The 12,997-nt window shown below is 33.9% G+C and overlaps 1 protein-coding gene across 1 annotated transcript in view; it reads right to left on the reverse strand.

Annotated features, from left to right (window-relative positions):
- The window catches only part of LRP1B (LDL receptor related protein 1B), a 2,715,774-nt gene that overhangs the window by 1,272,113 nt on the left and 1,430,664 nt on the right, over positions 1-12,997 (reverse strand). Inside the window, exon 15 of the mRNA XM_053698264.1 lies at positions 751-873. Coding sequence (XP_053554239.1) covers positions 751-873 — 123 coding nt within the window. The remainder of the gene's footprint in view (positions 1-750; positions 874-12,997) is intronic.

The following is a 12,997-nucleotide window of genomic DNA, read 5'->3' on the forward strand; positions in this document are numbered from 1 at the left end:
TGGGGGGCGTTAAATAACACTCCACTTCTAATCTGGCACTAAACTGGATAATACAAAATGTGATATATTGTGCATATTTTATGCTATTCATGCCGGCTCTCTTAGGGTGGATACTTTTTGTGTGCATAGTCAATGCTGGTAAAACCTGCATTTAGGGAATGTCTGACTGCAAAGGGTCCCTGGAAATGTTTTTCAAATGTTGTGAAACATGGTTTACAATCCAAATACAATAACTACCTCTCCAATAAGAAGGATATATAGGATATATAAGGATATATCATTGAAATGCACTTTGACTGTCCCTATGCTGCTCTGAAATTTAAAGGGTCACTAAACCCAAAATCTTTCTTTCATGATTCAGATAGAGAATAGAAATTTAAACAACATTACAATTTACTTCTATTATTTATTTTGCTTCATTTTTTAGATATCCTTAGTTGAAGAAAAAGCAATGCACATGGTGAGCCAATCACACAAGGCTTCTATGTGCAGCAACCAATCAGCAGCTACTGTGCATATCTAGATATGCTTTTCAGCAAATAATATCAAGATAATAAAACAAATTAGATAATAGAAGTAAATTAGAAAGATGTTTAAAATTGCATTCTCTTTCTAAATCATGAAATAAAAAATGTGGGTTTCTTATCCCTTTAAGTTTCTTTTTTACCTTTATTCCTGTATTGAATTTAAAACCATCTAATATTTATTTGCGTTTGAAAAAAAGGGAAAAAATATGGGAAAACAACTTACACATACAAGTTGCATTGTTTACATCCAAATGTTGGTTATCAGCACAGCCACAAACTCTGCCTGCAGGAATAGCTAAGCACAGCATACTGCAGCCCCCATTGTTGAAATTACAAGCATTGTCACCTGAAAGAACAAAACAAACACCTTAGGACCTAATAATTTATCAGTAATGAGAAGAGAAGAGCAGAAATACCAATACAACAGACACAGAAAACCATTTGTCTAGAACTTAAGTACTGTTTCTGTACTTTGCTCCAAGCAACAGAAGGAAAGAAATATTGGCAAATAACGTTATTGTGTCCTTGTCAGTTGTGTGTAAATCCTTTTCTGATCTGGAAGCTCCAGCATGCTGACATTTCTTCTCTTATAATTATATTACCCAATTAGTTCACTTCAATAGTTTAGCTTTGTTAAAAATATATCTAAACCCAATTTTTACTTTATGTGTTTATTAACTGAAAAAAACACACTAGTTACAAATAATAATTAAACTGCATTTTCCTATGTGACAATTGCAACCATTGTTTAGTGAATAATTCATTAAAAGCAATAAGATACATTCATAAATAGGCATTCCTTTGTGAATTAGAACACTGGCAAAAAAGGAAAATAATAATGAATTTGCATTTTTATACTATAACATTGTCAGATAATTGGGACACACTTGTTTATCTGACAGTATTTATGACAGGAATTGCAGCTTTACAGTTAACATAAAAGAAAAACATAATTTATAACCTTAGTATTTAAGTTAACTATTGTGCTAACATATTTTTAGATTCTATTCCATGTACTAACTCACAATTAGGGTACACAAATTTATTTTTTAACATAATCATTTGAATAATGTTTTTACCTAAGCATATGTTATATAAGAACAAAATAATGTTAACTAATTATTAAACATGATAGCATATCTCGTTAAGTATATTACTAAAACAGGAAGTGTCTTTTAACATATTGCTATTTATGTCTATTTTATACTGTGGTGGCATTCAATGTAGGTTTTGGGGTTATGCTGTTTTTTGATAGGGTTATGGGTTAACTCTATTGTGAGTATATTACCTGAGAGGGAAGGAATGCATTGTGTTATAATGTGTTGTGGCCGTTTGCTATAGCGAAATGATTAACATGGAGTTAACATGATTACTATTACTGTACATAGCAATAACACAATGTTGTAATAACACAATATCTGTAACATAGCATTATTCACCACATTTTTATTTGTATTTAAATGTTGTAAACTATTTAAGAAGAAGAAGTCAGAAAGTCTATATATGTGCTGGGATGTTGCCAGAATAAATATGTGAAATACTATCTTTTTATCATCTCATTAATAATTGTACAGATTAAGGTTTACCGAATGAATGGAATTTCATTTTCTTCATTTAAAAATGATAACTTTATTAAATTTGTGATCTACATCTGTTATTATATAAAATAAGAAAGATATTGCTGAAAAATGATGTTGTCTGCAACACTGAAGAACAGGCTCTCGGGGATCTGCTCTATTTATCATTTGAAAGTGAAGGACATGTCCCTAATGAACCAATGTGAAACTTTATAAGATTAAGTCTTAGTTTATGCCCCAACATTACATATAACCAATGTTTTTCAAAGGGTTATTAAAAAATATATAGATTTTTAAATGCAATTTTAATCCATCTGAAATAAACACATTAAAGGTGTTTTGGAAATATGTTGACATTAAGCCCCTGGATAAAGAAATTGTTATCTGTCCTGTGGAATAGTATCTTCGTGAATTAAATATCTGGAATGTATGCAATTATAAAAAAAACAAAAAAAAAAAAAACAAATATGAATTGTGGTTAACTATAGTAGTGCTGCATAGTCAGACGAGCTACTTCTATAGTCCCATGGGCAATTTGCTTCTATTTTGGACAACAGAATTTAATTTAACCTATTAGGAGGGACATGCCAACAATTTAGTTTTGGAGCCCTTGCATACATGCTTAAACCTATCACCCGCTAGTTAAGAAGCAGTGGTCAAAAGATGTGGTGAATTTAGATCACACCAAACTTTTTCCTTTGGGGTGATTGACAGGTCCTGATCTAGAGGGTGCTTTACTTGCTTGTGCTAGCTGGAAAGCTTCTCAGCCTGCTAATTGTTAAATGGGGCCATTAAGATAAATTTAAAAATTGTCACTAACTTTAATTGTTGTTTGAACACTGATTCTTTTAATCATAAAATATAATCCCAGCACTCAAGTTTTTTTGTTTATGCTATATTATGACAAATATGTAAAACAAAATGTACAAAATAACCCCAAATCATACCATACTCATCCAAGAACCAAAAGAAGAATTAAAAAATAAAAAATAGCTAAAAAAACTCCCAAAGGGAAGCCCTATCTCATCACCAGGATCTTCAGTTGTAGATTATATTGGGATTATATTCCAATTTCGCATGATTTGTTTAGGGACTATTTTTGTTACTTTAGTCTATTAGTGGTACTGTCACTGTGTATTTTTTTGTTTTAAACTGGTTCTTTTAAGTTCACATTCTGAATTTCTTAATATATTCCTGATTAAAAAATGTAATGTCAAAGATTCTGAATTCACATACACATTTGTAACCATGTAATTGGTTTAAAAACTATCAGCTAGAGTCAAAATGTATAACAACGTGTTTTCAAGAATATTTTCTTGCAATCTGTGTTGAAATGCTTTAATTCATCTGTATATTGTCAGGTATATTCAAAAAGATATGCAACAGAATATGTGATCCATAATGCACATGAATGGAAGCATATTGTACTCTAATATGAAATTTATCACTACAAAAACTTGTGAATTTGCTTGAAAGCAAAACAAACATGCATATACTTGTATTACCTTGTAAACCATATTAAAGCTTGTATTTTGTAATTTAATAAGATTTGTTAAAATTGTGTTTTAAAAATGTTTAAGGAAATTGCTCTCTTTTATGATTAATTATTTGCAAATGTAATTAATTTTCTTCTTTTTTTTAAGTTCTCTTATATTATTCCCAAATAAACAGTAATGTTTTATGCCATCTGCTTTGCACTAATGGCCAAAATGACTACATAGACATTTTTAGCTTGACAATTACTGGAAGATAGATGGTTATTGGTGGCTGCACCATTTATGCCTCTTGTCTTTGGCTCATCCATTGTGTTCAGTTAGCTCCCGTAGTGCATTGCTGCTTTTGAGCCTACCTAGGTTTACTCAAAGAAAGTTTGAGAATAGAAATAAATTGGACAATTATCCGAACCATGACAGTTTAAATTTGACTTTAAGGCCTTTTAATAAAACTAATAAACAGGAGGTATCTTAAAGCAGATGCCTGCTGTCTATATCACTTTAGTCAAGTGTGACATTAGCATTGAAGGAAGGTTTTGGAATAATGTTTACAGATAGGTTTAAAGGTTTACTCTGTTGTCAGTTATGGGGTATAACTAAAAAAATGAGGGAATGCTCATAAAAGTACTGATAACATTTTTTCATTTTTAATTATAAGATTTAACACAGAAAACATCAATTTTTTTCACAAATCTAGCAAAAGATATATAATAAATCCATTTGCTATATCTGTTATATAAATTAAAAAATACACATCAAAAAACCTAATAGTCCATTTTATTATAAAAAAAACATCTAAATTGATTACTACAATGGTTCCAAGGACTTCATCTTGATCTCAGAAATATCCAATAAAATAAAACCACAGAAGATCAAAGAAAGCAAATCAAACTTAAAAAATATAAAAAGTTCAATGGGTCAATTTATTAAATGCCGGTCCGACATGATTTGCTGTAGCGAATCATGTCTGCCCGGCATTGCTAAGTGCTAACAGCATAAACTGTCAGCATTTAACATTGCACAAGGATTTCTTGTAAAATGCTTGTTCAATGTCTCCCCCTGCACATTTGCAGACAATCGGCCGCTAGCAGGGGGTGTCAATCATCTCGATCGTATCTGATCGGAATGATTGCAGTCTTCCACCTAAAAGGTCGCGGAGAAGTTAAGCAGCAGTGGTCTTATTACCACTGCTTCTTAACTTCTGTTTATGGCAAGCCGGAAACTGTGGGTGTAAAGATGATGAACCGCATGTATGCATACGCAAAACGCGTCAGATAGAAGGAGCTTTGTCCACCTGTTGTCTCCTATCTGAATAAATCCACGTCTGCACGAGCATCCTGGCTCTGGTATCCTTTTTTTTCATAGCTATGGGTGTAGATAGCAGCATCCGCTGCTTATTAAATCTACCCCCAAGACTTGTGATCATGTATGTCGTGGGAAAAAGTAAATTTTGTGCTACTGGTTTCTCTGTACTTGAGGTAACCAAACATTAATGGCACTTTTTAGTAACTTCCTCTCAACTGGGCATTCTGGGCCTCTTTATGGAAAAAGTGACAACATTTTTTTGCAGCACCTGTTTTTCTCACACAATGTGCCAATGTGCTCCTATAGCTAAAGTTTAGTCAGCCCAAAGTGCAGTTTGCAGGCAGCTTGCGGAGTGTATATAATGTCTTCACCCCTTGATGAACAGAAAGTCCAAATAATACGATGCTCCACCTCTCTGTTACGTCAAATACCCACATTTGCCAAAGAAAATTTACAAGTCATGTAAAGTTCAGGTGGTAGTGATATCACTCACGTGTGTCAGTAGAGGTATCCGTGCTGGTCCTGGGGAAGTGGTCAATGGTTACCTAGTTCAAGTGTTCCCTCCTTGAGCACGCCTTCTGCAATACATGTCCGCTGGACTTGTCTAGCATACCGCTACTAATCCTCCAATGGAGGATGGCGTATGACGTGTAATAGAGGGGAGAGGTGGGTCGCAGGGGTGGACTTGTCATCTGCTGTGACTCGGAAAACTCTGTAAACAATGCCATTGTTCCGAAGCCAAATACTGGGGCTAATAAACTGCCATTAGTTCTAAGTATCTGTGCTCCCTGAGTATCCAAGTTGAACTCAAATGACCAACAGAAAGAGAGCACCAGATAGAAAAAACAGTGATTCTTTATTTCTTTAAAACACATGTAGTACAGGTTATAGCTGGTAAGCTCAGAACAACATGGTAGGTGTGGGTATCCACGTACCCTATGGCTGACGCGTTTAGGCTTCTGACATTAGAGTATTTTGGAGGTGCAATAAATATAAAATTATAATAATAACATGATTAAGTTCCCAGCAATCCTAAGCTGCCCCCGGAATGGTGGCAACACTTGTCCCAAAGCACTATGGCTTTATTAGGGTTTTTTTTTTCCACTGAATTTCATATTTTTCATACACCTTGTGGGTTTAGATGTTTGATGTAGCTTTTGCTGATATAATCTATAGCCTATATGCTTTTTCTGTTATTATAGGGTATAACTCATTGATTACCAGAGATGGCAACATTGTATTGCCACATAATGACCTAGATTACATGTGGAGTGATTATTTTTATCACTCACTTTATCACTTTATCAAAGTAAACAAAAAAGTTAGTGTGAAAATAAAATATTATGGCAGGCTAACTTAAAGGGACAGTCTACACCAGAATTTTTATTGTTTTAAAAGATAGATAATCCCTTTATTACCCATTCCCCAGTTTTGCATAACCAACACAGTTATAATAATATACTTTTAACCTCTGTGATTATCTTGTATCTAAGCCTCTCCAAACTGCCCTTTTATTTCAGTTCTTTTGACAGACTTGCATTTTAGCCAATCAGTGCCTGCTCCCAGATAACTTCACGCGCACGACCACAGTGTTATCTATATGAAACTGTTAAAATGCATTCTGAAAAGAGGTGGCCTTCAAGGTCTAAGAAATTAGCATATGAACCTCCTAGGTTCAGCTTTCAACTAAGAATACCAAGAGAACAAAGCAAAATTGGTGATAAAAGTAAATTGGACAATTGTTTAAAATTACATACCCTATCTGAATCATTAAAGTTTATTTTGGCCTAGACTATCCCTTTAAGGAGTTCGAATATCGTGACCATTCTAACTCAATCTCACTATAGACTGCTAGAGGGAGCGCTAAAGTCACTTTCTATTTATCATTTGCACGTTAACCCTCAAACTATGCTAGACCAACTGCGCTAATTCAGAAGGTGTGTTAGGAATATTTGAAATTCCTATGTTCTTCACTTAGAAAAAATTGTTGTTTATATTTATTTATATATATATATATATATATATATTTTTGGTACAGTATTTATATATACAGGTATATATAGAAATATCTATTTAAAAAAACAAAACAAAAAAAACATTTTCTTATAAGTGAAGAACATAGAAATTTCAAGTGTTTCAGTACAAAACACAAAAACATATTAAAATTGATTTAAATTGATATTGCATACTTCAAGTTATTTGTCTGGGAAGGGCTCAAAAGTCTCTGTATATATGTTGCACTCCACCCAGGCAGTTGATATGATTAGTGTGTTTGCTGAATCCTGCTTCAATATACAGTATTTTGCTAGCCTTACATATTTAATTTATGTAGCCAATTTGTCAAGTGATGTTCTTCACTAACCAGAATTGTAGAGAACAGACATTTTATCATTTTCAAGTTTAAATATGATTTAGAGTGTTTACAAAACCAAACAAATGAAAATATCTGGAAGCTCGGTAGACTGATGACTTTTCAGAAGCTTTTTTAGCATCATTTAACTTCTAAGCTCAGAAGTAATCAAGTTAAGAACAGATTTTTAATCAAACCATTAAATGTTTTAATGTATGAAATAAAAAAAATAAAAAATAAATGCCAATTAGACTTATGTATACTGCATGACCTTGAACAAGGGTGATATGCTTCACTCTATGCAAATCGGATTCCCTGAGTAGGCAATCATGCGATTCTCATTTTTACAAAATATAATTTTTTCCCAGTTTACATTATATTTGCATGAAATTTAAATATGAATTATTTTGATGAAAGATGAGAGAACAATTTTGTATATATATATATATATCAATATGTGGGTGCTAAGCAAGTATTGATAAGTTCAACTTAGTCAAAGCACTCACACGATTTTTAATATGCAATATAATTAATGTGAGGTTTCAGGTACATAATAAAAATAGATCTATGCCAGAAGTTTTCAAACCTGTCCTCAGGCCTCCTTAACAGGCCAATATATCTGAACTGGAGCACAGGTGAGATAATCAGCTGATTAGTTAACGTGATTATTATCCTGCTCTAACCCAACATAATCATCAAATCTGTCCTGTTAGGGAGGCCTGCGGACAGGTTTTAAACGCTGAGATCTAGATCTAAGGTGTATTTAATTGAATGATAATTTTAATTATACTTTACATTTTTAGAGTTTTAATTTAGACAATTGTCAAATATACAGTATATATATATATTTATATTAGGTATGTGCATTTGGAACCCTTCATTAGGATCTGAATACAGTATAGTGAGCCAGATTGATTCTTGTGCAAGATCACTATGTTAAGATCTGTGCAAATCCAGATCCAAATGCACATACCTAATTATGGGCTAGATTACAAGTGGGGCAGGCTGTATTTTCCGCTTTTGCTTTAGTGCTAAATGTTTTGGAATTATATTTTTTGCGTGTCAGGTTGAGCTGGTATTACGAGTTGAAAGTAAACTGTTATTCCGACAAGCGCAAAAAGATGATCTTACAATATTGCGCGCGATTACCTATTCCATCATAAAAGTCAATGGTGCAAAAAAAGTTGAAAAAAACACCCTAACCGCGCGCTAACCCTATTGCATATTCTAATGTGTGGTAACCCGACAAGAAAATATGAATATTTCACAATCCAATGTTCTTCACAAAGAACAATATGTTCTATTTATTCATAAATACATATTTCTACATATACCTGTACATGTGGTATTTTGATACAATACATATCTATATATATATATATATATATATATATATATATACATGATTATATATAGGTATAGATTTATATATATATATATATATTTAAAAATACTAAGAACATATTCTGCTATGTACAGAACATTGGTATGTGAAATATTTACAGAAAAGACACAGTATAACAACTTATTAAATTTGAATATTGCATGAATAAGACGTTTCATGTGTTTTCCGCTACTTAACTGCAAAGTGCTCCAATGCAGTTATGTATATGTCTATAAATGTGTACATATATATTTATGTGTTTATATGTGTATATTAAATGTGTATATATTTCTGTAAATACATATATACACATAATTCATATGCACATGCATCTTTATACATGTATATGTATGTATCTCAATGTTAAAGCCCTTTGCCTGCCTTTTTTTTTTCTAACACCTGAGACCTCATATCTTTGAGCCCTTATAACTTGTTATTATAATATTTTTGTTAATAATTTTTATTAGATGGTGTTAGTATGAGTGTAACTGTGCATTTTTAATGTGTTTTGTGCAACCACAGCTCTGAGGATGTGGTATTCATTCTAACGTAAATCACAATGGTGCTCAAGTGAATGAGTTCACTTTCAACTTGTAATACAGCGCAAATTAACGATCGTGAAAACATTTGAGCTCCACTTGTAAACTGGCTACATATATATATATATATATATATATATATATATATACAGGGAGTGCAGAATTATTAGGCAAATTAGTATTTTGACCACATCATCCTCTTTATGCATGTTGTCTTACTCCAAGCTGTATAGGCTCGAAAGCCTACTACCAATTAAGCATATTAGGTGATGTGCATCTCTGTAATGAGAAGGGGTGTGGTCTAATGACATCAACACCCTATATCAGGTGTGCATAATTATTAGGCAACTTCCTTTCCTTTGGCAAAATGGGTCAAAAGAAGGACTTGACAGGCTCAGAAAAGTCAAAAATAGTGAGATATCTTGCAGAGGGATGAAGCACTCTTAAAATTGCAAAGCTTCTGAAGCGTGATCATCGAACAATCAAGTGTTTCATTCAAAATAGTCAACAGGGTCGCAAGAAGCGTGTGGAAAAACCAAGGCGCAAAATAACTGCCCATGAACTGAGAAAAGTCAAGCGTGCAGCTGCCAAGATGCCACTTGCCACCAGTTTGGCCATATTTCAGAGCTGCAACATCACTGGAGTGCCCAAAAGCACAAGGTGTGCAATACTCAGAGACATGGCCAAGGTAAGAAAGGCTGAAAGACGACCAACACTGAACAAGACACACAAGCTGAAACGTCAAGACTGGGCCAAGAAATATCTCAAGACTGATTTTTCTAAGGTTTTATGGACTGATGAAATGAGAGTGAGTCTTGATGGGCCAGATGGATGGGCCCGTGGCTGGATTGCTAAAGGGCAGAGAGCTCCAGTCCGACTCAGGCGCCAGCAAGGTGGAGGTGGAGTACTGGTTTGGGCTGGTATCATCAAAGATGAGCTTGTGGGGCCTTTTTGGGTTGAGGATGGAGTCAAGCTCAACTCCCAGTCCTACTGCCAGTTTCTGGAAGACACCTTCTTCAAGCAGTGGTACAGGAAGAAGTCTGCATCCTTCAAGAAAAACATGATTTTCATGCAGGACAATGCTCCATCACACGCGTCCAAGTACTCCACAGCGTGGCTGGCAAGAAAGGGTATAAAAGAAGAAAATCTAATGACATGGTCTCCTTGTTCACCTGATCTGAACCCCATTGAGAACCTATGGTCCATCATCAAATGTGAGATTTTCAAGGAGGGAAAACAGTACACCTCTCTGAACAGTGTCTGGGAGGCTGTGGTTGCTGCTGCACGCAATGTTGATGGTGAACAGATCAAAACACTGACAGAATCCATGGATGGCAGGCTTTTGAGTGTCCTTGCAAAGAAAGGTGGCTATATTGGTCACTGATTTGTTTTTGTTTTGTTTTTGAATGTCAGAAATGTATATTTGTGAATGTTGAGATGTTATATTGGTTTCACTGGTAAAAATAAATAATTGAAATGGGTATATATTTGTTTTTTGTTAAGTTGCCTAATAATTATGCACAGTAATAGTCACCTGCACACACAGATATCCCCCTAAAATAGCTATAACTAAAAACAAACTAAAAACTACTTCCAAAACTATTCAGCTTTGATATTAATGAGTTTTTTGGGTTCATTGAGAACATGGTTGTTGTTCAATAATAAAATTAATCCTCAAAAATACAACTTGCCTAATAATTCTGCACTCCCTGTATATATATATATATATATATATATATATATATATATATATATATATATATATATATATATAGTAGAGTAGAAAACAGCACTCTCTGGACTTAAGTTTTAAACAAATAGTTTAATTGGTAACGGTTCGGGGAATGCTCCCCTTCATCAGACCGGTCTGATGAAGGGGAGCATTCCCCGAAACGTTACCAATTAAACTATTTGTTTAAAACTTAAATCCAGAGAGTGCTGTTTTCTTCTCTACTACATTTCACCTACTCTAGCACCCTGGCCCTTGGGAAACTGTTTGTGAGAGTGCAACTGACTCACTTTGCCTATATATATATATAGTGTTAATTAGACAAAGCACTTACTGGTTTTATCAAGTATATCCAAACTTTTTATTTCACAGTGACTTCACTGTGGAATAAAAAGTTTGGATATACTTGATAAAACCAGTGAATGCCTTGTCTAATTAACCCTGTGATTTCCTCTTAGCACCCTGGCATTTGTTTTATGCTGTTAGTGAGAGTGCACCTATCTCTCTCTCTCTCTCTCTCTCTCTCTCTCTCTCTATCTATATATATATATAGAGAGAGAGAGAGAGAGAGAGAGAGAGAGAGATAGATAGATAGATAGATAGATAGATAGATAGATAGATAGATAGATAGATATTTATATATTATTATTTTTTAAAGAAAGAATAATATTGTTTTGTTGCTCCCTCCGTGCACTATGTACCCTTTAAGGAATTTCTATATATGTGGGGCACATAAATAGACACCAGATTTCTAAGAAAGGGTTGGTGCAGATTGGTATATTTAAAAAAAAAAAAAATAGTATTTTCTCTTAAGAACAAAGACTATATACATTTATCTTTGACATATTACATTATGCTATTATAGAACAAAGTAAGCCATTTAATTATATCTTCAAATGTGTTCTAGAAGGACTTTGAACTGTAAACTGGAATGTAAATGATAAGTTAAATAATGCAAGAACTCAGGCAATGTAAGTATTGTGATAATTATGATTTAAATTATTTAATGAGTTTGTGGGTTTCCAATGTCAGTTTAATAGAACTATTTTGATCATTTGAGCTTAACTGATCACTGACCAGAGTTAATTAAAACTATGCACACAGTAAAAATGGTCTTCAAAAAAAAAAATGTAAAAGGGACAAATAGTGATGTCGCGAATAGTTCCCGACGAACATAGCATGTTCGCGTTCGCCTCGGCGGGCGAACATTTGCAATGTTCAATCTGCCCCCTATTTGTCATCATTGAGTAAACTTTGACCCTGTACCTCACAGTAAGAATACAAATTAAATTTTTATAGATTGGAGGGAATCTCACTTTAAGTTAACAAATCTACTATATATTACACCAGCCAAAATGACAAAATGGTATAAAAAGGAAGTTAATTGTCCCAAATGTAATGCTAGGGATGCAGACGAAATACATTGTTTCTGGAGCTGCCCTAAAACAGCGCAGTTCTGGAGTAAAGTATGTTTTTGGGTGAATAAGGCGGATGCCTGTAATCTCATTCTCGAGCCGAGATATATTTTTTTCCTTTTAAACCATGAGGAACCTTACTCGAATACGAGGCTCATAAAAACAATAATCTTAGTGGGACGCAATGTCATTCTCAGGAACTGGAAGTCTTCCCGGGAACCTAAATTCAAGGAGTTTCTAAATAAAATTCACAATCAGAATACTATGGAACAATTTAATTTAAGAGACTCTAGTGATAAGTCAATTCAAAGATTTTTTCTTAAATGGGAAAAAGTAATAATAACCTTTCCTTTAGATGCACAACTGCAGCTAACTGCCCCATTCAGGGAATCTAGCTGGTTTATCCAGCAATTGGAACTTGGCTTACTTCCACCTAATTGGAAAGTATAAATTTTTTTTTTTTTTTGAGGAGATCTTCGTCGTCTGTGTATTCTAGGCGCTTTTTTCGTTGTTCCCCACCTACTTCTCAGCTTCCCCCCGTCATCCTGGGTCTTGGCTGATTGACCACTATAGGAAGCTCTAGGGAGTTAGTAAGGTTAATTTTTATTGACATCAAGATTTAGATGTCACTCTTCTCCTTTTCTTTGTTGACTGTTTTGTGGTTGAAAATGCTAGTTC

This window comes from Bombina bombina, chromosome 1, assembly GCF_027579735.1.
Source record: "Bombina bombina isolate aBomBom1 chromosome 1, aBomBom1.pri, whole genome shotgun sequence".
NCBI classification, from domain to species: domain Eukaryota; kingdom Metazoa; phylum Chordata; class Amphibia; order Anura; family Bombinatoridae; genus Bombina; species Bombina bombina.